Genomic DNA, 27,337 nt, shown 5'->3' with positions numbered 1-27,337 from the left:
CCCCGCCTAAGCAGACTGCTCCCTACCTGCACAGACTGCTCCCCGACATGTGCAAACTTATCAATAACTTTTCCAGCTCACTGGTACTGACCGTTCCAGTCCAGCCCACCAGAACAGACCGTTCCAGCCCACCTGTACTGACCGCTCCAGCTCAACTGCTCAGACCGCTCCACCTCCACAGTTCAGACCGCTCCAGCCCACCTGTACTGACCCTTCCAGCTCACCTACAGACCGCTCCAGCTCAACTGCACAGACCGTTCCAGCTCACCTGCTCAGACCGCTCCAGCTCAGCTGTGAAGTGCCCCTCTCACGCTGAAGCTGCAGTTAGGTGCGCGGGTTGCCCACGTCGTCCAGCCGCGGCCTGGGGGCCGGCTCCGGCTCCGCTGACTCCGGGAGTCGCCGATTTCGCTACGCACGGCACGGCACGGCGCGGCGCGTGTTGCGAAACGGCGCGCCGTGTGTCGAACGGCAGAGGCGCGCCCGTTCCGCCAGCGCGCCGGGCCGCGGTCGGGGCCGGCGGGAAAGTCGCGCCGCGCCGGGCGGGGCGGGGGGGGGGGGGCGGACCGGTATACCGGTGACGCGGGCGGCGGGCGGCAGTCGCCGGCCCGCGGCGCGGCGGTCAGGTGCGGTGTGCTGTCCCGGTGACAGCGCACAGGTGCTCCACGGAACTGAGGCCAGAGCGAGACGGACGGAGACAACATGGCGGCCAACGGCGCACAGAACGGGAACGGCAGAGGTGAGCGGCGCTGCCATGGCCACCGGGAGCCAACCCTGTCACCGAGCCTCACTCCTACCTGTCATCGAGCCTCACTCCTGTCACTGAGCCTCACACCCAGTCCCACCTGTCACCGAGCTTCACTCCCACCTGTCACAGAGCCTCACTCCCATCTGTCACCGAGCTCGCCAGCCAATGAACTCCAACTGTTACCGATCCCTCCGGCCGGCACCGAGCCCCCACCACCCGAAAAGTCGCCGACCCCTTCACTCTGTCCATCATCCGTCCCCAGAACAAACCCATCCGCATCCCCCTGATGCTTTCTCTTCGGGCTGGCGGTTCCCCAGGTCTGACAACCGGTGGATGAGGTCGGGATCTGTAAAATGTAAATCCTCGCCGTGGTGACCGTTTGGGAGGCGGGCGGACTGTCAAAACGGGGCAATCCGGTCCCATCGGGACGGTCTCGCCTCCGCGGCTCACTGTCGGTGTCCCGCACAGCCCAATGTCTACGCCCTGTCCTAACATCCCATAGCTCTACAATGGTCTAAAAATATAGGCTTAAAAAATGTAGGCCTAAATGATAGGCCGAAAGGGCTTGCTCTCAACAAAACAAAAAGAAATTCACCCTGTCTGTGACACGATTCACAGCGCCCATCATATAGCGAAACCCTAAATCAGGGAGTCCGTCCCAGCCGACCACCGCGACCCGTGACAAACCGGGAACAGCCCCTGTGGTGGGGACTGGCGGTACTGGTACGGCATTTTCCGTGTCCGGATAAGGTGGGAAACACGGCACGGCGACCCCGCTGCTGACCTGGGCAGGACGTCGGCGGCTGACAGAAAATGTCCGGCGAATGGTGATAAACGGCCAGTGCTGTGGGTCGAGCATTTTTAATGTTAGGTATGCAGAAAAATCGATTCCGTTAAAACGTCTTTCCGGTGGTTTTTGCCTGGTTGGTTGCCCAGCCGTCGCAGCTTTTTGACCTCAGGTCAGTCAGTTGATTTAAGGTCGAATCTGGTGGGATGAATAATGGCAGATTCGTCCAGGGGTTTTAACTCCGTTTGACAAAAATGAAAGACTTGCCAGCACCGTGCCAGTAAGTTTCGACAACCTTTCGGAATCCGGTTGTCACCTCCCCGGCCTCGATTTCTTCCTCGCGGGCGTCTGATACCTATTCCATCTGGTCGCATCGGTCTGATCCAAGGCCGACACAACATTTTGGTGCATCACCGCAATGCACTGTACCTGCGGTTCAGAAAACCTGCGAACAAATAAAATAAACCGTCTCAGTACAATAGACGTACTTTGGCTTTTTAAACTTGTGTTGAATTATAAACATAACTATGAAATGGTTGGAAACTTAGTGATACGATAAGAGGTTGTATACCTAACAGACCGGGGTCATCTCGTTACGACTGATCGAACGTTGGCCGACCCATATTCCCATCCCCCGCCTTCCCAAAAAAAGACGATACCTTACTATTTATACCGCGACGATACCGCGACTATAGGACCAAGGTCAGGGAAACATCATCTACATCAGCTACCTCGAAGGCTTAGGCGTACCGTATACCTATACCGCTATCTTGGAGAAAAGGAGACGTGAACCACCAGTAGGTATCTGTTCTGGCTCGCATACCTTTCACTGAACATAAGGCGATCTGATTTAGACAAAGATGTTTATGCTCGCCAACGAAGGAATATGCCTAACATGTGTCCTTTCTTTCAGGAGTCAAGTCCATTCTGCCATCTACTGAAGTGCTTTCGCAGAAATTGGCGTACCAGGTGAGGCTCAGCACGGCTGCGGCTGGGTGTGAATTCATGGCTGTGAATTAAAGCCCGCTAATAAAGCCCTATTGGACACTCCTCTCGACTGTGTCATTAGTTAGCTATTCGTCACGTGCCACTGTGCACACAAGTCGCCTGTTTGAGGAGTTCGCGAGACCACCCGGAGCTGAGCGGGCCGGCCGAGCCCAGAGGGTTCTCGGGAGTCGCGCACTCGGCCGCCTCTGTCAACAATGACTCCGCTGACCCGACGACCGGACTGACTGCGGCCGGCCTGTCTCACCGCGCCGGCCCCACTGCCGCGCTGGCGGTGGCTAACACTGGAAATAAATGAGTAAACAGTAAACATGCGTAATTTTATTGGTTTGTGCCTATTATTTGCCTACCAAATGATGTGACAAGACTGTGCGGTGACTTTGGGGATCGTTCTGAGCGCAGCCGTCCCGTCCCCAGGTTCCGGAGGATTCATGCGGATGGCTATGCTTCCGACCCAGTTTTCTGATGAGTTTCCGCTCCCCAAAGATCTACCTGTTTTTCGTGTGCTGTGGCGTCACAATGCAAGGTGAGTTACAGGGATGTCTTGCGAACATCGCAGCGCACAGCGGTGTACCTATAGGTCACGCAACGGGAATGGGTTCATTGAGAGGCGTCGTGGGAACGATTCGGCATCTGCACCAGCTTACTGCTTGCCCGCCCTGAAATCACTTGCAGAATCTGCCCTCTGCTATGGCCAGAGAAAGCGTTAACTTGTAGTTTGTACAAATGTTTCGAAAAAATGTGTATATATTAAGAAGCCGACAGCGCCAATATCCCAAAATGCTGCCTCAGACCCCTATAACTAGAAGTCTGACTCGACTCTGCGGCCGCGAGCCTATGCGCTCGGGGCCCACCGTTGACCGGCGCCCCTAATCTCTGCGTCTGTGCAGGTTTCATCATCAACGGTCTGATCAACGTGAGCATCACGTCTCTGGAGCGGCGCTTCAGCTTGACGTCGGCGCAGGCGGGCCTGATCGCGGGCACGTACGACATCGCGGCCACCCTGTGCTCGGTACCGATCGCGTACGCCGGCGGGCGCGCGGCCGCCAGCAAACCGCGCTGGATCGGCATCGGACTCATCGTCATGGGCATCGGGTGGGTGCTGGCCACCGCCTCTGGGTGCTGAGTGGGTGCTGGCCACCGACTCTGAGTGCTGGGTGGGTGCTGGTCACCGCCTCTGGGTGCTGAGTGCTGACCACCACCTCTGGGTGCTGGGTGGGTGGGCAGGTGGGTGATAAGTGGATGGTGGCTGGGCGTTGGATTGTGTGCACAGGATATGAACATTCGCTACGCTATTGACGGAACCCATATATTACGTCAATTTTATGTGTCCTGCCTGGCCCTGACCGTGCGCGCTGACTCGAGAGTACCCGCCCGTGAACCCTCTCTGTGTACCCTGACCTGATTGGTGTAACTGTAATCCGCCCATGTACCTAGCGAGTGTACTCTGTATGTGTACCATGACCTGACCACTGTACTCCGCCCGTGTACCCAGACCATTCACCCCGCCCTGACTGGTACGCCCCCGGCCGGCAGCTCGCTGGTGTTCAGCCTGCCGCAGTTTACCCCGCCCTGACCGGTACGCCCCCGGCCGGCAGCTCGCTGGTGTTCAGCCTGCCGCACTTTACCCCGACCTGACCGGTTCGCCCCCGGCCGGCAGCCTGCCGCAGTTTACCCCGCCCTGACCGGTACGCCCCCGGCCGGCAGCTCGCTGGTGTTCAGCCTGCCGCAGTTTACCCCGCCCTGACCGGTGCTCCCCCGGCCGGCAGCTCGCTGGTGTTTAGCCTGCCGCACTTTTTCACGCCCGAGTACCTGGTGCTGACGCAGCCGTCCGAGTCGGCCTGCGGCGCCGGCGCCGACTCGTGTGACGCCGAGGCCGGGGCGGGAGGCGGCGGCGACGTGTCGCGCTTCCTGTACGTGTTCCTGCTGGCCCAGGTGCTGCACGGGCTGGGCGCCGCGCCGCTCTGGTCACTCGGGGTCGCCTACATCGACGCCAACGTCAAAAAGAAACTCGTCTCGGTGAGTGGAATCCTTTCGAAAACTAACTCGGGAAGCACATACCGCTGTCTTTTGCGGGCCATTTCGTTGTCAGCCTATGCTCACCTCTACCGCTGTGTGTTGCCCGCCAGGTGTTCCTGGGCGTGTACTACACCATGGCTCTGGTGGGCCCGGCCATCGGCTACCTGGGCGGATCGACGCTGCTCAACATCCACACAGACTTTGTCACCGTCGACGCCCGCAGGTCAGTCGGTCACACGGGTCTCGGGTCAGACGGGTCGGTTAGTCGGGTCAGACGGTGTCATGGGTCGGTTCAGTCGGTCAGACGGGTCGGTTAGTCGGTCAGACGGGTCGGTCAGTCGGTCAGACGGGTCGGTCAGTCGGGTCAGACGGTGTCGTGGGTCGGGTCAGTTGTTCAGACGGGTCGGGTCAGACGAGTCGGTGTCACGGGTCGGTCAGTCGGTCAGACGGGTCGGGTCGGTCAGTCAGTTGTCTTGTTAGCTGGTCTTGTTGGCCAGTTTTTTTTGTCAGTTGGGACTAGGTATACAACTCGCACGGTCTTTCGGGAGTTTTGTTTATTTTTGCCGTCTAGTTTTTGCGAGTAACAACGCGTCCTATCATGCGCACGCGTATTTGTGTACTGTACGTGTTTGTGGGGTCCGATAGGGTCCGTTTCAAAAGTGCCTGCTAGGACGCCCGACTGGAGCAGCCGACAAGGTGAAGGTGAATTACCGTTAGCCTAGTGCCGCTGATACGAGCCGGTGCCGGAAACAGACACGGCGCCTGCTGCTTATCACGCGCAGTGTAAATTGGTTCGAATATGTGTCGTCCCCGGGTGGCCTTGCAAGCAGGCTGCTCTACTCCCCTTCTATGTTTGACAGTGCGCTGCACTCCTGCCTCCCGCCCGGGTTTAACAGTGCGCCCTCTCCCGCTGTCCCTCAGTATGGGGCTGAGCCCCGGCAGCGAGGGCTGGGTGGGCGCCTGGTGGCTGGGCTTCTTCATCGCCTCGTTCGTCACGTGGCTGGCGGCGCTGCCGGTTCTGGCGTTCCCGCGCGTGCTGCCCCAGTCCCGGGACCTGGACTCGGGGGACACGGAGACGCACGGAGGCCGGGACGCCCAGCAGCTGGAGAAGCTGGAGAACAAGCTGGCAGAGGGCCGCGCCAAGGTCAGTCGACGGCGCCGGGCGGGCTGCCGGGCGGGCTAAGGTCAGTCGACGGCGCCGGGCGGTCACTGGGCGGGCCAAGGTCAGTCGACGGCGCCGGGCGGTCACTGGGCGGTCACTGGGCGGGCTATGGTCAGTCGACGGCGCCGGGCGGGCTGCCGGGCGGCCACTGGGCGCGCCAAGGTCAGTCGACGGCGCCGGGTGGGTCACTAGTCGGCTGCTATTCACCCGCTCCGTGCACGAGCAGACGGCGCTGGTTATGCCTGCCGTCGTACTCGGTTACCTCTACGTGCCGTGGTACCTATCGGTAGTGATTCGTATTCATGGGATATGCAAACTGACGGCTGTAGCGCCTCTGATGGCGGCGTGACGGTGTGCGGTGTGCCCGGGCAGGACCTGCCGGCGGCCATCTGGGGCTGCCTCACCAACCCCACCTTCCTGTGTATCTCGCTGGCGGGCGCCACCGACGGCGCCGTCATGGCCGGCATGTCCACCTTCATGCCCAAGTTCATCCAGAACCAGTTCGGCCTGCCCGCCAGCCAGTCGGGCCTCTACACAGGTGAGCGGGCACAGTGCAGCCTCCACCCATGGATGGCGCGGACAGGCAGTGCCGCGTCCGGCGTGCCGATGGTCAATTTACTGTATTATTAACACACTCCTGTCCGGTGTTCGCTTGAACCGTCTCGGCCCGCGGTCGTTTTTGCTCATTCCGTCGTAGGCCCGCCCTCCGTCAGGGACTCACGGCTGTCCGTGACTCCATGACCGGCTGATCAGCTGCTCCGCGTTGTGTCGTCCCCCTGACGGACTCACTGCCGCCCGTGTCTGTCCACGAGCAGCTGCCCCAGCTGCCCCTCCCTCACGGCCGCCCGTGTCTGTCCACGAGCGGCCGCCCCGCCGTGCGCCCTCCCTCACGGCCGTCCGTGTCCCCCCCCCCCCCCACGAGCAGCCGCCTCGCCGTGTGCCGTCCCCCTCCCGCACTGCCGCCCGCGTCCCCCCACGAGCAGCCGCCCCGCCGTGCGCCCTCCCTCACGGCCGTCCGTGTCCCCAGGCGCGGCGGCGCTGGTCGGCGGCGCCTCGGGAACCGTGGTCGGCGGCTACCTGGTGAAGCGACTCCAGCTCCGACTCACCGGCATCCTCAAGTTCATCGCCATCTTCTCGTTTCTGTCCTTTCTCTCGACGTTCGTGTTCTTGGCGAGCTGCCCGAACGTTCCGTTCGCGGGAGTCAACACGCCCTACCGGAACCGGTGAGTGGACGGCAGGAGCGGCTCTCCCTCCTCTGCTGCTGATCCTGTACCGAGCCCCTGACAAGGAAAAGGTGACGAGGGCGTTGATAGGTACCTTGTGATAATGTGACTGTACCTTATAATTGGCTGAGTAGACATGCATGAGTGATGTTGTACCATCCCAAGTTACCGCATATTAAGTATGCGGTAATTAGGTATTAGGTATACCTCATCATCCCGGGTTAAAGAGCGTCATTTTTTATTATACCATGCATTCCCGGTTTATACCGCACCATACCGTGTTTTACCGCGCTATTCTGTGTTATAACACACCATTCCGTGTCATAACACATCATCCCGGTTTGTAACCCGCCTTTACGAACTATACCGTGCTATACAGCAGCCGGCTCACACCGCGCCGTCCCGTGCTGTATCGTACTGGCGCGCTCACCTGTGCTGTACAGAGCGGCACGTCCTGTGTCGTGCGGCTCGGCCACCCCTTCCGTTTGTAGCCGCACTGCCTCTCCGTCAGCTGGCGTCCTATGAGCGGCAGGGAAGGCGGCACTTAACACTGTACCGGATGTATGTAGTTTCCAGCGCCTCCCCTTCCCCTGCCCAGCTCCCTATCACACCAGAGGTCGTTTCTATCCAACCAACCCCCCCCCCCTCGCTGCCTACCACACTAGAGTGGAGCGTGCACCCCCCCCCCCCCACCAGCCGGCCCCCACTCCAGCTGCCTACCTCACTCGAGTGGAGCGCCCCCCCCCCCCCCCCACCCTCAGACGGCCTGGCCAAGGTCGTCACTGACATCGAGTGCCCCGTCACGAATCGCCGCGGGGTTCACTGTAACTTTATACCGCCCGGGGTTCACTGTGACAACCTCCTATACGGCCTTGGTGACAACAGTCCCAGTTCACTGTAGCGTACCGTTCGGGTTTTACCGTGGCGTACTGTCCCGGGTTCACTGTGAAGTGTGTCGAACCGTTCAATGTGTCAAACTGCCCTGAGCTAACTGTGTTCGGGGTTCACTGTGAAGTGTGTAGAACTGTCTAGGGTTTACTGTGTCGTACTGTCTGTGGTTCACTGTGTCGTACTGTGTTTGACTCGCTGTGTCGTACCGCGCCGGGTTCACTATAGGACTGTGTGTGGCTCGCCGTGTCGTACCGTGTGTGGTTCACTGTGTCGTACTGTCCCCGGTTCATTGTGTCGTACCTCGCCGGAGGCTGCCCGGGATGACTGGCAGGTCGGCGCGTGCATGCACAGCCGGGATGGCGCGTCCCCACAGCTGGGCGCGGACGGTGGCGTGCTACCAGGCTCCAGCTGCCGCTCATTGCTGTATCTGTGCGCCGTGCTGAGCCGACCCGGGGCGGCAGAGGCCGCCTCTGACCCGTGAAATCAGCCAGCAATGTGCGGCGGCGCGCAGTCAGGCACCAACCGTTCCAGACCCACTCATTCAGCTCCGACTGCTAACAACTGCCTTCCGTCCGCCCGCCGGCTCTAATGGCGCTGTTGACGGAGTTCAAGGCCGGCTCCATTTCACCGCGCTGGAACTCGCGGCAGGGAAGAGTAAAAACCGGCAGAGCCAGGCACTATCATTTCGATTCGACCAAGTGCTTTGTTAAATTGGTGTTGGATGAATGGCACGTTTTAGCAGCGCCATAGTAGTCCAATGGTAGTCTGTCCAGTGTCTGCTGCTCTGGCTGACGCCCGGTGTCTGCTGTCCTGTGTGCTGTCCTGTGTGCTGTCCTGCTCGTTATCCATAATGCATTTAAACGTGTTCTGTATAAGTTATCACTGGGTGGTGTCATGCTACCATGATGACCCGCCGTGTATTTGTATTTGTATTTACATTAAAGAGCAATCCACATTCCAAATGTTTGGCGATCACTGCTCAGAATCCGAATCCGAGCCGCCCGCTGACCCGCACCCGTGCCGCCCGCTAACCCGCTGACCGCCCCGTGCCGCCCGCTGACCCGCTGACCGCCCCGTGCCGCCCGCTGACCCTCCGTTCGCTCCTCTGGCCGCCAGCTCCGCCGACAGCGAGTCGTGGCTGCTGGCCGACAGCGCGGCGCGCCTGCAGGACGCGTGTAATAGCGGCTGCGGCTGCGGCTCGGGCCGCTTCGAGCCCATCTGCGGCCCGGACGGCATCACCTACTTCTCGGCGTGTCACGCCGGCTGCTCGGCGCCAGGAGCCACGGTCAGTGACACGGACACGGGCACGACACTGACACAGCTGACACTAACACTGACACGGCTGTGACACTGATACTGACACGGTCAGTGACACGACACTGACAGTGATGACACGGCTGTGACACTGTCACTGACTTGGTCAGTGACACGTTGATCAGAATTATCCTGTCTGCGCTCGATGCCTGCTCTCCTGCCTACTGTCCCGTCTGCAGTTCTCCTAACTCTTCTGTCTGACGCCCGGTCGGTCCGCTGTCCTGTCGCCCTGTGTGTACCGTCCTGTCTGACGCCCGGTGTCCGCTGTCCTGTCTGACGCCCGGTGTCCGCTGTCCTGTCTAACGCCCGGTGTCCGCTGTCCCGTCTGACGCCCGGTCGGTCCGCTGCCCTGTCTGACGCCCGGTGTCCGGGCTGTCCTGTCTGACGCCCTGTGTCCGCTGTCCTGTCTGACGCCCGATGTCTGCTGTTCCGTCTGTCGACCGGTGTCCGGGCTGTTCTGTCTGACGCCCGGTGTCCGCTGTCCTGTCTGAGGCCCGGTGTGTCCGCTGTCCCGTCTGACGCCCTGTGTGTGCTGTCCTGTCTGACGCCCGGTCGGTCCGCTGTCCTGTCTGACGCCCGGTGTGTGTCCGCTGTCCTGTCTGACGCCCGGTGTGTGTCCGCTGTCCTGTCTGACGCCCGGTGTGTCCGCTGTCCTGTCTGACGCCCTGTGTGTGCCGTCGGCAGAGCGGCGTCGACTGCCGCTGTATGGACGACTCGGCCGAGGGCCTGTCGGCGCCGGACCGGTGCGCCGGCGCCTGTCCCTACCTGGCGCTGATCGTCATCACGCAGAGCGTGGCCGCCTTCTGTACATTCGTCGGTACGTCGCCCAGCTCCACGGCCATCTTCAGGTGGGTGTCACTGCCGGCGGCGGCCGGGCCGTGACTGGGATATCTGGCACCAGCTGCCGCTGAACCGTGGGGCGCAGCACCGGACCGTCCAGCGGCGCCGCCCGCCGTGGCGCGTCGCCCTGTGAACTGACCTCGGCCGGTATGTGGCGCAAGCAAACACCACCCTCGGTGTGGAGGAGCGGCGACTCCATAGTTCAGCCGAGCGCCGATGTGCGATATTAATGTGCATTGATTTGGCTCGCAACTCAAACAATATGAACCGCAGGTCAGCTCGAACTGTACCCAGAAGAGCCCCGAACTTGGAACCCAGAAACGCCGTAGTACTGAAATCATGCGAGTTAACGCAAGCCTGCCCCATCCCAGATATTAGCGGACGATGTGAATAGTCCAGACCGTTTAGATAACGGGATCATGCATGCCCACGCCTCTGATCTCACAAAGCGTCCCATCCGACCCGCCCTGCCCTGACCCGACCTGACGGTGCGGCAGGTCGGTGGCGCCCCGGCAGCGGCCGCTGGCCATGGGCATCTCCACCACAGTACTAAGAATCGTCGGCACCATCCCCGGTCCGATCATATTCGGCGCGCTCATCGACCGCTCGTGCCAGCTGTGGGGTAGCCCGTGCAGCGGGCCCAGCCACTGCCTGGTCTACGACAACTGGTGGATGAGCAGGTAATTACCCCAGCCACAGGTAATTACCCCAGCCACTGCCTGGTCTACGACAACTGGTGGATGAGCAGGTAATTACCCCAGCCACAGGTAATTACCCCATCCACTGCCTGGTCTACGACAACTGGTGGATGAGCAGGTAATTACCCCGGCAACAGGTTCCACTGCCTGGTCTACGACAACTGGTGGATGAGCAGGTAATTACCCCGGCAACAGGTAATTACCCCAGCCATTGCCTGGTCTACGACAACTGGTGGATGAGCAGGTAATTACCCCAATTACCCCATCCACTGCCTGGTCTACGACAACTGGTGGATGAGCAGGTAATTACCCCGGCAACAGGTAATTACCCCAGCCACAGGTAATTACCCCAGCCACTGCCTGGTCTACGACAACTGGTGGATGAGCAGGTAATTACCCCAATTACCCCAGCCACTGCCTGGTCTACGACAACTGGTGGATGAGCAGGTAATTACCCGGCCACTGCCTGGTCTACGACAACCGGTGGATGAGCAGGTAATTACCCCAATTACCCCAGTCACTGCCTGGTCTACGACAACTGGTGGATGAGCAGGTAATCGCCCCAGCCGCTGCCTTATCAAATAGGTCACTTTTCCTCAATAGGCTTCCATCGTTGTTGTTCTTTACTTCGACGTGCATGTACGTACGTGTACAATCACTTCTTTACTTTCATGTTCGTCTAATGCCTGGGACCATTTGGCGACGCAGGCGGAGGCCAGGCGATGTTTGGGTGGGAGATTGCAGGTACGGCAGTGACCCGGTGTTGGCGGGCCCGTTTCACCGCCCGGCGGCTTCTTCGCCAGGTACCTGATGGGCGCCACGCTGATGTGGAAGTTTTCCTCGTTCATCTTCTACAACCTGGCGTGGATCTTCTATAAGCCGCCAGAGGGCAGCGAGGAGTACCCGGTGGCCACCGTCGACCAAGGTTCGCCCGCTGGTATAGGTACTTACCATGCTAGATAAATGTCAAAACCTAATTTTATGCCAGGGCGCGCTCCCTGTCGCCATGAAAATGATAGTAAAGTAATGGATGAGCCATGGGCTCGGATTTCGGAGCAAGGGAAGAGTCATGGGCTCAGGGCTTGTAGCAAACTTCTGTGTTTTGGCAATGTCACCGAGCCTCTGCATGTCTGCTGTCCGTTCGGGCAGGTATGCCCTAATTACCCTGAGTTATATATTATCAAAGCCGCCGGTGCTCGCTCCACCTGGCTGACGTGCTGACTGCTGCCCCCCCCCCCATTGACACTGTGCTGACCCCCCATTTCCACCCCTCGCCAGCCGGCCGACCAGTGGGCTCCAGCGAGGCAGAGAAGGATTTCACCAGTCGGCCCGAGGGCGGACTGGAGAACCCCGCCTTCGTCGAGTCGTAGCTGCGCGGGGCAGAACCACAGACCGGCCGCTGACCAAACGAGCGGCCCCGTGTGCCACCTCAGTGACCTGCCACCTGGACAAACGGTACCGGGGGTCAGTCAGCTGAGCAGTCTTCCTGCGTGTGCTGCCATCTCTACAGTCGATCCGTCCAGTTCTTCCATATCACCGCCCGTCGTCGCCGCTCTATGCGCCGGTGACTGTATGTCTGTGTGTCTGTGTGCGTGCCGTGTTCGAGCCGCTCGCAGTGACGGCTCGGAGCACCCGAGTGTCCATCGGTGACAGGGTGGGTCGGCACCCGTTTTACCCGCTGATTGCGTTCACTGCACCGAGTGTCATGTTCAGCGCGTTTAATCAGTTGCACTTCTTTTCAGTAGGACTGGTCACAGGGTCCTTTTGCTCAGTTAATTCCCCTAGTGTGCGGTCCGTTTCTGTCGTCATTTCGAGCCTGTGAACGACTACGCTGGGTTTGTCAGTTGTCACCGATGGCTGCAGGACACTTCGACATAATTATTGTGATGCATGATGAATGTGGCAAGCAAGTTTATGTGTGTGATAATTGTGTCATGAAATCTTCTTTTACTCGCATATTATTGTGTAACTGAAATAATGCAATCCATAACGTCCGAAAATCTCACAAGACCCCTGAGGTCACGTCACTTTCTTCATCCGGCGTTCAGGGACGATAATTATAACAGCACTTACAGCATAAAATGTCAGGGACGATTCGAACGTGACTTTTGTCACTCCACAAATCAGGGTTTGATGCATTCCATTCCATCCATGTAATGCCTCTTTTTATGTTACGCTTTCTGAGTTCGCACTATTTTATTCCGATATATGTACACGTTGGTTTGTGTTCAGCCCCACTAAAGTAATACTGCTGGGGTGGAGTGGTGAAATATTGGCGGGATATAATTGTGATCATGTTTGTGATTGTGAATGTGGTAATACCGAGAGATCGGTGACCGTTGTACCGTGTGTTCCCAGGATACCTGTAGGTGTTAACGGCCAGTGAGCACATTCTGTGTCTTAACTAGCTTTTGCAGCCGATGGACGAGCACGCATCTCTGATGCACCTGTATTTTTGCGATCATTTCCAGTTTGGATGAACACTAACATTGTAATGTTATAAGCGAGAAGTACCTTAACATGCATTCGTATATTTTGGTGATGACAATGTTTTACATCCCATAAATAAACGTGTCGGAGACATTAGAGGTTGCGTGTTCTGGGTTGTCAAATGTGCCAGACTAATCTGACACACATTTTATACACTAATTCGCATGATAAAGTGGCAGCAAGTGAGCGAGGAGGCATTTGACATGAACCCAAAGTGTTTTCCTGAAATGGCACAGAACAGTAGCGTCTGTTTAGGTAAAGCGAGTTGTCAACCGTGCACAAGCACAAAACATCCTGTGGCGCGGATATGCTGAGGTGACGCCTGTAGAGACCTGTGCCGCAGCAGTCAGCACACATCAATTCCATTGTCCCTTGAAGGCACTGCCGCTGCAGACTAGCTGTTGATTCCTGTGAACATACTGTGCCGCATTACATAATGGCTCTAATCATTTTCCAGAGATGGCGCTAGCAGTAAACGCCCGGAAGCGTAAGATACTGTGCCGCATCACACATTCATTCCAATTGCCGTCCAGAGATGGCGCTAGTAGTTGACGCCTGTAAGCATAGAGATACTGTGCCGCATTACACACCAGCTCCTTTGATTGTCAAGAGATGGCGCTAGTAGTTCGCCCCTTTCAAAAGCATATGCTGTGCCGCATTACACATTCGTTTCAGTTACTGTCCAGAGATGGCGCTAGCGGTAAACGCCTGTGAAAGCTCAGATACTGTGCCGCGTTACACATTCACTCCGATTTCAGTCCAGAGATGTCGCTAGTAGTTAACGCCTGTGAGCGCACAGATACTGTGCCGCGTTACACATGCACTTCAATAGCTGTTCTGAGATGGCGCTAGTGGTCAGCACCTCAACATCCCATGATCATCCTAGTGGGCTGAGCTGATCCAGAGCCATCCTGCCGGCTCACCGGCGCTCACAGGGTTCCATCCACGGACGGCCGAAGATGGAACACCTACACCTGCGGTTCAGGTGGCAGGCCGGACCAAGGCTATATAGCCGGTCGGACACTGGCCATTCGTTGGACGGTGCCGCTGCACCACCCCTAGGCCTCATCTCCGACCGGCGACTGATACCGGTCGGTGTGTCTCTGCAGCTCTGTCCCCGTTTGGCCGGGCGGCGTGCCCAAGTGGTGCGGTTTCAGGGTCTCGGGACCTAGGGTGATGCACGGCCGGTGCTGCCAGCCGCTGGTCGCGGTGCCAGGCTCTAGTTGCGCCCTCTGCCGCCGGTGGCGCGGGGCTGGCACCGGCAGCCGCTCGCCGGCACCGGCAGCCGCCCCGTCCCGTGTGTGACGCGCCGCCGCCGCCGCCGGAGCCGCGCTCGGTGCTCCGACTCCGCGGGAGGCCGGTCTCGGTCGCCCGCCGAGCTGTCTGGGCTGTCTGGGCGCCGCCACCTGCCGAGCAGCCGCCACCTGGGCTGGGGCCCGCTCGACAGGCAGATATCGAACGAGATTCGACGATTCAGCTTTCAACAATACCGGTATATCTTCAAATAGTACCTGGCTGGTGCTATATAGGTACTCATTATTATCGTAAATGGAAGTGGTGATAACGTTAAAAAATCTTAAGTAGCAGAATGTCAAGACTGTCAAAAGATAGGTAATTGCCTGGTTTGTTCGAACATTTAGGAGCCAAACTGCTTTATCCGGCACTCAATGCCATACGTGAGGACATTGTTCGGTCGGTGACAATGGGTGGGTGTATCCGCGTCTGTCCGCACTGCTGCGCCACATTGCACCCATGGCTGGCGCGCCGCCGCACCGCCCCGCTGAGCTCCTTTCTGCGGGCCACTCACAGCCGGAGTCACGGTTGAGGGATCCGGCCGGCCGATTGCGCCGAACACGCGAGGCGGCGGCGGCTCTGGGCGGGTGCACCCCCGGCCCAGAATGGCAGGGTGCTGCTGGTCAGTGTAGTCAGTAGCGTCACATGCACTGTCACACTGGTCAGCGGCGGTCACCAGCGTCACATACATCAGTCACATGGTGAGTGGCAGTGACCAGCGTCACATGCACTGACACACTGGTCAGCGGCGGTCAGCAGTACAGAACTCACTGTCACACCGGCTTCGTCCCTCTCCATTGTTTTTTGCATGCTTATCATTATGCCGAGCACTGAGAAAAAATCACACATTTGATGCATGTTTACCTACATTATATGGATATATGGAGTGCGATATTCATGTATTCGGCTTATAGGTTGCTGTGCGATGTAAAAGGTATATCTGCTGCCCATAAATTGACAAGGAGAGCGGCGCCTTCCGAAGGAATTTAAAGTGCTGCCCCGAGTCTTCATATAGTCTGCAGAAAATAGATCACAGATGTTCGGCAAAACAGGTTGATGCGAACGCCACTGGAAAGGCGATTGCAAAGTGAAAATTATTGTATTGATCGTGTTGCTTTGCACGGTACAAAACGGAAGACCGGCTGCAGCAGCCTGGCGGTTCTGCCGCGGCCGCTGCGACGGGCAGCCATCTAAGGCACTGTATCGCCACTCGTGTCAGCAGTCTCAGGCTTCTCTCATCTGGTCTCTTTACCAATATCTCCTCAGCCATCATAGCGAGCTATACACCTACACTACTTGTCCGGCTAACTAAAGAACAGTGGCAACGTAACGGCAGTCGGCAGCGACACACGGCACCGCCGAACCGACGGCGACATGGCTTTGGTAACCTTTTTATAAAGCAGGATATCACTGGTCAGTAGTGCAGCTCAATGAGCACGGTCATTGTAGCATAATATCAGCCTACCCATTAAAGATCAATAATGTTAATAAAATCCAAGGCATCAGATTCACAAGGCACCTTTCACTAGAAATGCCGCTACTTCCATTTGTAACAAAATTTTGAAATCGATGAATCTTCTTCAATACGTGTCTGAAGAAACCACAGACGCGTAAGCGTTGAACGATGTGGCGGATCTGCCTCTAAAAATAGCAGGGCTGACACTGGGACAATCAATCTCCGAAAACGAGCACTGGACGACGTGCAGCCGAAAACTACCGTCCACTGATGTGCCGCTGCTCAGAGACGGCGGAACGCCGGCCACAGCAGACTGCACGGCAGCCGTTCCATCCCTGTAGTGCAGCTCTGTCGCTCCAGGCTCAGAGGCCAGAGCGGCACTGCCGTTCCGAGTGGAATCCCAGAGACGGCGGCACCAGTACGGGTAGAATCCCAGAGCCGACGGCACCTGTACGGGTAGAATCCCAGAGACGGCGGCACCAGTACGGGTAGAATCCCAGAGCCGACGGCACCTGTACGGGTAGAATCCCAGAGACGGCGGCACCAGTACGGGTAGAATCCCAGAGCCGACGGCACCTGTACGGGTAGAATCCCAGAGACGGCGGCACCTGAACGGGTAGAATCCCAGAGCCGACGGCACCTGTACGGGTAGAATCCCAGAGACGGCGGCACCTGAACGGGTAGAATCCCAGAGCCGGCGGCACCTAAACGGGTAGAATCCCAGAGACGGCGGCACCAGTACGGGTAGAATCCCACAGCCGGTGGCACCACTACGGGTAGAATCCCAGAGCGGGCGGCACCAGTGCGGTTCGCTGCCGCAGCTCGGAGAAAGTCGGAGCCAAACGGCCTGAGACGGTCGACTTCGGACCCTCGGCAGCGCACACTTCACCGCTCATGTCACAGTGGGTGCCCGCGAGAAAAATGGCTTATATGACACAGTTAGCGGGGTGCAACTCTAACTTGGCCGAAATACTGCTGAGGTTTTTAATAATTCTTTGGTAACACATCGCCACATTATCTTCACATCCAGCGTCGCTATACATATGCAGATGTAATCGGAAACACACTGGGAGATAAAAGACTGTTTACCACACAAACATAAGCTCTGAGTTAGCCTCGCAAGGCAGCACTGCATGTCTGCTGGATCAAACGGCTCCCCAAGGGAGTGCGGATACCTTCCTCTGTCCTATCACAACAGCGCATAGCACATCATAGCACACCAATCCATTGTGACTTAGACTTGCTGAGAGAGCTCCGTCAGAGAGTCCGGGTCTCCTGAGTGCTGGCCAGGCCGCACAGTGGTCCCGGCGACCTCACAGCAGGGCGCAGAGCCGTCGTCTGGGCGTCCCCTCCACCTCTCCCCCCGTCAGGCGCAGCACGGGCGACTGGCGACCGTCACCGGCAGACTGATCAGTCCGCGTCTGAGTCTGATCAGCCAACTGACCAGTCACACCAGTCCCATCAATCCCACCCTCCGCCGTCTGCTCAGTCCCATCAGTCCCGTCAGTCACATTCCCCGCCGGCGCCCCGTCCTGCACTGACTCCCCGTCACCCGCCGCCGGCGCCGCCGGGAGGCGCTCCGACTGTTCCTGCCTCGCCCCCGCCTCCCCGGCTCGGGAGCCATCGCCGTCCTCCGAGCCCTCGAGGCCACTCCGACTGGCTTCAGACAGCCGACTAGAGCGGTCCCAGGCCCCGGGGCCGCCCTCAGACAGCCGGCTGGAGCGGTCCGAGGCCCCAGGACCGCCCTGACTGGCCTCAGACAGCCGACTGGCGCGGTCCGAGGCCCCGGGACCGCTCCGACTGGCCTCAGACAGCCGACTGGCGCGGTCCGAGGCGGGCCCGGTCCGGCCGGCGCGCTCGGCGATGCTGGTGAGCGGGCGGTGGGCGCCGCGCGCCCCCAGGCTGCGGCCCACCACGTCGCTGAAGAAGAGCGCCGGGTCGATGGTGGGGTCGCGGCCCCAGGCGAAGCTGGTCGAGTCAGCCTCCACGGGCGGACAGGAGACGGTGCGCTGCTGGGCCGGCGACGGCCGGCGCCGAGGCGGCCCGCGGGCGCGCTGCTTGGTCAGGCCGGGCAGCTGTGGCGGCGCCACCGGCGGCAGCTCCAGCTCCGGTTCGGACGGAGTCTGGGCAGGAGTCGCCTGCAGACGCGGGACCACCGCGCCGTTAGATCAACTACACTCGACTACAGAGCTGCGTGCCAGTCACTAAAACTACACAGACAATAGGCGAGTAAAACATGCGCTTATCTAAATAACTAACAGTGACGACAGGTCTATAAGAACAGCCTCAAAATAATGAAGTATAGAACTTAGAAAAAAACCTCAGGAGGGTAGGAGGAGGAGAGAGAGAAAGAGAGAGAGAGGCGCAGAAAGAGAGAGAGAGAGAGAGAGAGAGAGAGAGAGAGAGAGAGAGAGAGAGAGAGAGAGAGAGGGAGAGAGAGAGCGCGATCTTCCTGTGATTTCCTGTACTCACATCTGCGGGTTTTTGTTTGCGTGGCTCGCCGGCAGCTGACGGGTCGGCGCTCTTCCTGCGCTTTCTGCCGACGGCGGCCTGGACGGAGGAGCGCAGCCGGCGCACCCACTCGTTCATGGCCACGCCGCGGCGCCGGTTGGCGCTGACGAGCCCTAACGAAGACCGATGGACGCTGCGGGGTACAGAGGCCACGTCACTGCACGGCGCAGACGGGGCACACTCGCCGCGGGAGCGACCAGCCGCGGGCGTACTGCTACTGCAGACAGCCCAGGCGGCGAGACGCGGCCGCTGACTGCGGCTGTGTCCGAGCGTGGGCTGAAAATGTGACTCGGGAATAACTATGTCTGAGTACTGATGCACCCGATTCTGTGAACGTCTACATATATCAGTGCCAGTGTCTGTGAAGTGTGACTGCGGCTACGGATGCACTCGTGACACCGTGTGTGTCCAGTGTCCGTACCTACATGAGGGGGCCGGGCCGTCTGCTGTCGGAGGGTACGGACCAGCTCGATTGGCGGCGGCCCCTCCCCTCCCTCCGCCCCATCGCCAGTGCTGAGTCACGGGCATTCCACGAGCAGGAGTCGGAGTCTGTGAGTCACACGGCTGACGACGGTGCAGCGACAGCCAAGTAGTCACATTTCCAGTGCCAGCCCCGTCCCCTCGCTGTCTTCCTCCCCTTCCCTTCCCCCTCTCTCCCCTTCTCTCTTCTCTCCTTCCAACTTTTCTCTCGATAGCTCTCTATCCCTCTTTACCTCCTTTGTTTCATTATTGCAATAGATGGTGATAACAGGGCCTTGGTGATAACTTTTACATATAGCTCACGACCATCGTACTGACATCGGAGGGTGGCAGGCAGCCAAACGCGAGCCAGCAGCGGCGCTTTGTTTGGCACCTGCCGCACTGAGACCCCACCGCGGCGGGGTCAGATTCAGCGGTACACACTGACTGCACCCCAGATCAGCCACGAGTCGGTGCCCACTACCGCACCGGATCGACTTTTTACGAACACCGGACAAATAACGAAACCAACACTGACGGACCAACAGCGAAATCAGCGCGGCAGGTGAACAGGCGCCAGAAGATATACGCACACGGTTATGGCTTAGGAATTGCTTATGCTGTGCCGGCTTATGTCTCGTCCAATGCACTTTGGCATATGTATATTTACGAGTACGAACCTCTTTATTTAGTATCCAGCTGGTGGTTTTGGACGTTCCCGCTATTCAGAACAGGTGGACCCGTGCATTTTTAGCATTGCGGTTCCGCACATACTCGTACGCTCAACTTTGTCATTTGTATACTTTTCATTGTCTCATTAACACAACGATTAATTGGCCATTTCATCCAGCCCTTTGTTCAAAGTGAGTCAGTCATCGACCATCGTTGACCGGGTAATGTGACCGGTCTCAGGTCGCGCACCAGCTGCCTCAGGGCATGGCGGAGACCCACCGGGCAGCAGTGCCGACTGAGGGTCCCGAACAGCAGTGCCGACCGTCAGAGAGACCGCCGGGGGTCGGCCGGGGAAGCGGGCCTCGTCCCGCCGCCGTCCCTGCAGACAGCGGCGGCGGCGGCGCGGATAGCCGTAGTCGGCCCTATCTGAGCAGGACGTCCGGCCGCCGGCAGCGGAATGCCCTCTGTGCGCACCGCTGAGTCAGTCAACTGCCCGACACGGCCGGAAGGTCGAGATTCACCTCAAACATGGAAATCTCACTCGGCATGTGGAAGGACAAACGTCATATTTCGGAAAAATAGACATTTCCCAAGTTCACATGTTGATGTTCGAGCTTCTACGGCAGAGTGACGAAACTTTTCCCCTGCTGTCACTGATTGCGCCTTGAAACAAGACTAACTGCGTGCATTTTGCATTTCCTCCCTCAAATATTGTGTTGCGTTATCCTTGAAAGGTGGCAACGTCAGGTTTGTTGCGCTTTGACAGCTTCGACTGTTGAATCATGAATGAGGAGAGTTCAATACGAAAGTTGTGGCCAGAGGACCTAGAAGGCAAAAAGTTGAGCAACAGACACCTGCAGCGCCTCTTGTCGGTAGAAAACTTAGGTGTTCAGGGCTCACAAAAGTAAACAAAAGATGCTTAGCACGTTAATGTAGGTACTCCATCTCCTGACTTATTAGTTTTCCGGATGGGAGAAGGCGGATACAAGCGCCCTCACCGTTTGTTTTGGCCTTATTGAGCTAGACCTCGCGGAAGAAAGGACGATTGTGTGTGCCATTAAACAACGCAGAGACTGATACCCGATTTCAAGGTTTCAGGTCAACCTTTCGGTCAGGTCAAGTGCCCCAGGGCATGGTTACGGTTTTTGGTAGATAACTTCCCCTAAATGGGTTCCAGGGCTTTGATTTTGGCATCAACGTGCTCTTCCTGCTCAGCCGCGTGGGATTATCCTACTTTTTGTTTGGGTGAGGTTAACGTAAAATGTTAACCGCGGGTCAAGGTCAGGTCAGAACCACTCAGGTCATGAAGCTAGTTGAGGGACGTCACAATGTACACCATTTGATTCGGCAGGCCTTCCCGAGTCCATTAGTGACTTCCCCGACTCGCTAGTTCAATTCTCTCGGGAGTTATTGACGCAAAACTCTATGACGACATGAAGGAATGACGTCACACAAGGCAAACGATGACCGAAATATTCATAAAAACACACACAAACACACAGTTGAAAAAATAACACTTTACCTATATTTAGTTTAAAGGCGGCTGTCATTGCTCGCTCTATTCGTCTCGCTAGTCTTGCAGCACCGATCATCTCTGTCAGCCGCGCCGATCCATACGTTGCCGCATGTTCTAATGTCAGCCCCCCCCCCCCCCGGGCCGATCGTCCTGCAGTGCTGACGGCTGCGCACCGCGAGGTCGGGGCGCCCGACCTCGGCGCGGCGGCCTCCGTGGGGGCCCGGCATTCCAGGTCAGTCCGGGGTATTTTCGGAAACGGTGCGCGGTCCGCGAGCACCAACTCTCAGCGCAACCGTGGCGGAACACCAAGCTAGAACCTGTCCTCTCTCGGCCCTCCCGCCATCCGCGGTTTCACATCCAATGTGGACCGGCTGCTTCGACACATCGCCAGGCGATATTTAAGACGAGATTGAGAACCATAACGTTCATCCCCCAGCAGAGCGGTAAGGGTTGTTTCCGTCCCAGCCGTCTTTCGCGATTGCTTGGCATACAGTGGCGATAGAGAGCTGAAAGTATAGGCATGCCAGATTTTGGATAAACTAGTCATCTTGTGACACCAAACGAACTTTGAAATCAAGCAGGTCACTGACCCATGACGTCACACTTATAGTTCTGTACGTCCGAAGAATATATGTAGCAGTTTCGCGACGCCTTCAGTCTCAGGGCCATGTTTCACGACAGGACTTTTCTGTTGCTACCAGGCATTGGCGCTCGGTTCCCATGGAAACGTAAGCATTAGCAGAATTGCAATTTTTACGTTTCCATACAAACCCAGCGCCAATGCCTGGTAGCGTCTTGCGCTGAACAGGGCCAAGGACATCTTCCAAGGAAGATGAAACTTACAAGAAGTAAGTTTCTAAACCCCCACAGCTTGTATTTCTCGTATAGCTATTTACATAAGCGTCACCTGAGGTCAGCTTGGCCACGTGACGTGATAAAAAAGTGGGGGGAAATCTCGACATTATTCATCGAGATAGTTTTTTAGCGAGATAGCCTTTTCAGCACCGTTTCTTGTTGGTCGGTAAGCGGCCCAAGAGTCGAGCAACAGAGGGGAATGCAAACGTTCGCCTTATGTTAAAAACGGAACGGACCGCCGCGCCGCCCTGGTGATTTAAGGTGTACCTACCCTTTCGATTGAATCGTTCCATAGCACAAAACATCACCTTTACGATGGTCAATTGGTCAGCATATGCAGAGCTGACATTGGATAGACCTGGTATCCGATGTCGCTGGGTGACCGGACCGGCCAAGCGGGCCCGGCGGCGGCGGAGGCTGAAAACCGACACCGCAGTCAGCTCGCCCGCTGCCGCTGCGCCAGCTCACCGCACCGCGCCCGGCAGACGGCGCTGCCGCCGGACCACGGCTGGAGGTGGATTGTCGGCAACCGCTGGAGCACTGTATAGGACACAGTGGTGGATAGCCTCAACCATCGTCCATCGCACCGCGGCGCAGTGGCCGCGACCGGCACATTACCGGCAGCGCCACGGTAAAGTGTGCCGACGGCGCACCGAGCCACCGACAGCGTGCCCGGCCGTCTCCTCGGCCACGCGCCGCCGGTGGAGCGAGCAGACACGGACAGGCGCCGGTACAGCACCGCTGAGCGGGCTGGCAGCCGTCTCTGGACGGGTGCCCAGTAAAACAGTACCTAGGTACCGCTTTTGGCGAGCGCCCAGTAACACATGGCAGTGCAGCGAGTACCGCGTTTGGTGAGCACGTTCCCCATGAGCCGACTCAGCCTGGCGCAGACTGCCGACGTCGGCGTGGGAGGGGAGCCGGCGGCACCGCTGGCTCCACGACCAGCAGCTGTGGCAGCTGTGGCAGAGGTGCAGTCAGCTGCGGCAGCTGTGGAGAGCTGCAGTCAGCTCCGGCAGCTGTGGGGAGCTGCAGTCAGCTCCGGCAGCTGTGGACCTGGGGGAGTTGCAGTCGGCTCCGGCAGCTGTGGACCTGGGGGAGTTGCAGTCGGCTCCGGCAGCTGTGGGGGAGCTGCAGTCAGGTCCGGCAGCTGTGGGAGAGCTGCAGTCAGCTCCGGCAGCTGTGGGAGAGCTGCAGTCAGCTCCGGCAGCTGTGGACCTGGGAGAGCTGCAGTCAGCTCCGGCAGCTGTGGACCTGGGGGAGTTGCAGTCGGCTCCGGCAGCTGTGGACCTGGGGGAGTTGCAGTCGGCTCCGGCAGCTGTGGGGGAGCTGCAGTCAGGTCCGGCAGTCGGCCAGGCGTGTCCTGCGGTGCTGCCGGGCGGCCCGGCCCGCCAGCCAGCCGTGAAACCCTGCCTGACTGAACGACTGCCACACACCAGTCGACTGGTGTGAACCGGCGGCCAGCCGGCCGAAACAAACGGCACAGAGCGGTGCGAGCGAGAGCGAGAGCGAGAGAGAGAGAGAGGAGGGGAGGAAGAGGCCAGGTCAGTGAGGATGGAGCAGGCCACCCTACACCACAGCAGATAGAAGTTGACACCTGAAGGGACTCAGTGGCTCGTGGGGAATGCACGGCACCATGCCACCGGTCAGACGCACGCACCGCCTCTGTCAGGCGGCGACATACAGCGAGATGTGGGCTGCCGGGGGTGGGCCGCCCTCAGCTTCCTCCGGACACCGACAACGGTGCATGGACACTGGCAGAGGACCGACGGCACCGAACACCCCATTAAAGACTGTCGGCAGAGATGGCCGATACTGTGACTGAGGCCTGACCCGATACGGGCAGAGTGCGGTGAATAGGGCCATGCGACATCATCCGCCTTCCGGAAACCCAAGGCCCTATATACCGTAAAGTGGGGCTATTTGAGACAGTGGGGCTATTTGAGACAGTAAGGTAATGGTATAGTAAAATCGCTGTAAAATGAAAACCGTTTGATGCTTTTTCGTCATTTTTGCTTAAGCTGATGTGGAATTGAACAATGAATGCTCTGAATAACCTTTTTGAAAATTTCGAAAAGTTCTGAAAGAAATTTGCAATAAAATACGAAATACAGAAAAACGCACAATTTAAGTTGCTCGAAAAGGACCCCTACCTGCAGCTTAAAAAAGTTGAAGTTTTAACAGCTTCGCCACTGTATCTATCGCTACTACCTTTTTGCTTATAGGTTAAGCACATTTTTCATGAAAATATTATATATTGTTAACGGTACTGCCGATTGCGTAACCCATTGTCTCAGAATCCCGATGATGCCCACCTGGTCAAACCTCAACGGATATGCCAAATAGCTGATGATAACGGTGATGCGATACACCCGAGAAGACTTACCGCCATCTACCTGAAGTGCATCGAACGTTCGACATAAGCAACACCGGTGAATCGGTCGTGGTCATAAACGTGCAGTGGGTTCATGGTAGGTACTTTTAGCAGCAAGCAATATTTACATGTTCGTAGTGTAACATATTAACCCTTTAGCTGGTGACCAAACTAGTAATTCTGATGAATATGTGCTTAAAATGTGCTTCATCAGTCACTGACTCATTCGACAATCAACATATGTCTACCTTGGTTGACCAAAAAACACCATCGAATGTTACTTAACACATGAACGTACTGTTAGGTGAGCCTATCCAAGTACTTGATGTGATAGGGTAACCGGCCAATTGATACGGCATGCAGCGATCGAGGAAAATCGGCATAAAATCAAAACCGTTTAACATTTTTCTGTTATTTCTTCGCATGGAGATGTACAATGGAACAAACAATCATGCAGACCATTCACTCAAATGTTTTGGGAAACCTTTTGCCTTGTTTGATTCATTACAGTGTGCTTCATAAGGTAGCGAGACTGTCTCAAATAGCCCCACCGACTTTCGGTATATCTGTTTTCACGTCACCGGGGCTATATACAAAAACTTACTTTCAAAATTTTACTGTCGATGACTTTAAAATAGTCCTTGATGATCATCCTGTCAGTTTGAAAGCTATGGGTCACATCATATTATGATAGCCTTAGCATATAGTGATGCAATTTTATACCCTACCGAAATGAAGTGTCCTACGAAAAAGGAAAAGATTGAATATAAAGGTCATATAACAGTCTTTGAAAAAAAAAACAATTTTTGCCAAAATAATCAAAGTTCAATTTCCAAATGCATGGCGTTTAAAAAATTATCTCTAGCGTGACCGATTTTCTTTAATTTCCTTGCAACTAAAACTGTCTCAAATAGCCCCACCCTATGGGGCTATTTGAGACAGGCTTTAACATAAAAAATAACCTCAGTCATTATTACTAGCTGAACCAAAATACACCTATATGAAAGAGCTCACAGAGAACTACATTTTTGCAATTTACATGCTATAAGAAATATGAGCCGTCTTAAAGGGAGAGGCCAAAAACTGTAAAATCCGTTTCAAATAGCCCCACTTTACGGTACCCCGGAAACCTATACGGACGTCAGGGTTATACTCTGTGCCGAGGAGCACTATTGCACTTTATCCAGTAGTGCATTTGTTCTCAAGTCGTGCCTGGGCGGACTGACGGTTGCTGTTCATGTGACCTGACTGTCAAAATGTTGCATACGTTCAATGTGCGTGGGCGATTTCTGCAGCTGATGAGCGGAAATGGTGCCACACCAGACGCGATCGGACGCGATGGCGTTCGTCCCCGAGTCCGGCTGAGTCGCATCCCCCGCTCAGGGCTGATGTTTGGCCAATGTGCAGTTTCACGGTCGGTGTGTATAGGAATTGAGACATAGACCCAGTCACCTCCTGCCCCCATCTACTCCGCTGCCACGCCCTTCCCACGGAGGGAATTGTACCTAATTGGTGCTGTCAGAGGGCCTTGGGTCCGGCGCGGAGGCCGGAGGGGAGGGGGCCACGAAAAGTTACTCCTTAGGTCAGTCACCGACGTCACAGGTCAGGTCATATCGGTACCCATCAATATTGAGCAGTTTTTTAATGCCGGAAAATATTCAGAATTACAGAAAACCGATTCGAGTTGATCGTCTACGAATGACATAATTTCGGCAAACCACAGGTTGTGTCCGAATATACCTATTACCTATTAGGATAACTCCTGGGGGAGAATTGAATGCAATACTTCAGCGTACTCGCTATTTCCGAAGAAAAAAAATGTGCTGATTACCTACTGGTTCTGTAAACGTTCAGCGGGCGCCGTGCCGATGCAGGCCAGCTGTAGTACTCACCAGTCGTGGGTTCCTCCGTCACTGAGTCAGCTCAGCCTCTCAGAACATCACCGCCACTCGCTCCAGCCACCACGGCACGGCTGCACCACCCCACCCCACGCCACGCCGCTCCCGAGTCGCCACTGGAGCCGCGCGCCCGTGCCGCCCCCGACTGCCGGCGCCGGCGCGCGCAGTGTGCACCCACGTGCCTGAACGAGGCGGGAAGTGGCAGAGCGGCGGCCGGCGAGCAGTCAGCAGCTGCACCGCCCGCCCCCGGCGCTCCGGGGGGAGGGGGGGGGGGGGGCTGACGGAGCCGACGTGACCTCAGCCGGCCCAGATGGGGCCACTCAGCGACTTTGATTCCAACGGCACCACCGGCCACCCTGTCGCTTCCGAGTCGGAACATATTGATATTACCGAATACCGTATTCAAGGAGTCGGAATAGATCCAGTATGTAACGCCATCGGATCCAAATATGACCGCTTATTTCTAAAGGGTGTAGTTATTTGAGGCGTAAAACACACCCTGATGTTAAAATACCTACCACGAAAATTATAAAATCGGCCGTTGCAAGGGGGTCTCAGCCAATTTCGCCATGGTAGGGAAGGGGGGGGGGGGTATTTGGCCAGGGCCTAACCCATTATCTCGAAAACCGAGTAGAGGAAGCGGAAAAAACAATACATAGCTCGCTAAAGATCTTCAAAATTCTGAAGGTCGTTTTTAGGTCGGGTCATCGCTGGGGTCACTGCAGGTCACCAAGGGTAAAATTATGACGAAATTTTCAGACTTATTCTTTTTCACAAATCGTAAACGTCACGTAAACGTCAGGATAAACGCTGGAAGTCATAACATGTCAATATGTAGGACACATACGTATTATTACGTGGGCACGAATAGCCCACAATGTTGACAACAAGCCATTGTCATCTGCACGAATGCGACGTACTATATTTTTTATTGGCTCGTGCCTTATCGAGCCTCGTCTGTCAAGGATACTTGCTTCGGGAAAATAAATCACAGCAGCATGTCACATTTCGCGCTTAGATCCCCTCCCTGACGTATTAGTTTTGCCTCTTATCAACTCATCACTGGGGAGTGTCTAAGCAGTATAGGTAGTGTACACTTATTGCACAGATAGTGAATTGGAAAAATGATGCC

The 27,337-nt window shown here is 56.9% G+C and overlaps 2 protein-coding genes across 3 annotated transcripts; one reads left to right on the top strand and one right to left on the bottom strand.

The window, feature by feature from the left end:
* Positions 1-585: 585 nt before the first annotated feature.
* On the top strand, positions 586-12,579 carry LOC122393279 (solute carrier organic anion transporter family member 4A1-like). 2 transcript variants are annotated; one of them, XM_043389172.1, is made up of 14 exons: positions 586-736; positions 2,446-2,501; positions 2,955-3,063; positions 3,428-3,632; positions 4,307-4,556; positions 4,667-4,779; positions 5,478-5,700; positions 6,091-6,256; positions 6,746-6,941; positions 8,949-9,117; positions 9,831-9,994; positions 10,484-10,666; positions 11,488-11,609; positions 11,963-12,579. In XM_043389172.1, exons 1-14 carry the CDS (start codon positions 700-702, stop codon positions 12,052-12,054), a joined length of 2,085 nt encoding a protein of 694 aa, XP_043245107.1. In that variant the 5' UTR covers positions 586-699; the 3' UTR covers positions 12,055-12,579. The 2 variants fall into 2 exon arrangements, with proteins under 2 accessions (XP_043245107.1, XP_043245106.1); XM_043389171.1 differs by having other exon boundaries at positions 593-736; positions 11,488-11,627.
* A 2,968-nt stretch (positions 12,580-15,547) lies between these two features.
* Positions 15,548-26,377, bottom strand: LOC122393269 (translation initiation factor IF-2-like). The gene is made up of 3 exons (XM_043389148.1): positions 26,200-26,377; positions 18,396-18,567; positions 15,548-18,061 (listed from the first exon to the last, which is right to left on the bottom strand). The coding sequence occupies exons 2-3, from the start codon at positions 18,510-18,512 to the stop codon at positions 17,237-17,239; spliced, it is 942 nt and encodes a 313-aa protein (XP_043245083.1). The 5' UTR covers positions 18,513-18,567; positions 26,200-26,377; the 3' UTR covers positions 15,548-17,236.
* Between the last annotated feature and the right edge of the window lie 960 nt (positions 26,378-27,337).

Source organism: Amphibalanus amphitrite, unplaced genomic scaffold, assembly GCF_019059575.1.
Source record: "Amphibalanus amphitrite isolate SeventyFive unplaced genomic scaffold, NRLGWU_Aamphi_draft 000527F_arrow, whole genome shotgun sequence".
Taxonomy (NCBI): Eukaryota; Metazoa; Arthropoda; class Thecostraca; order Balanomorpha; family Balanidae; genus Amphibalanus; species Amphibalanus amphitrite.
Note: the sequence above shows the minus strand (reverse complement) of the source record. Positions and strands in the feature narration are given on the sequence as shown.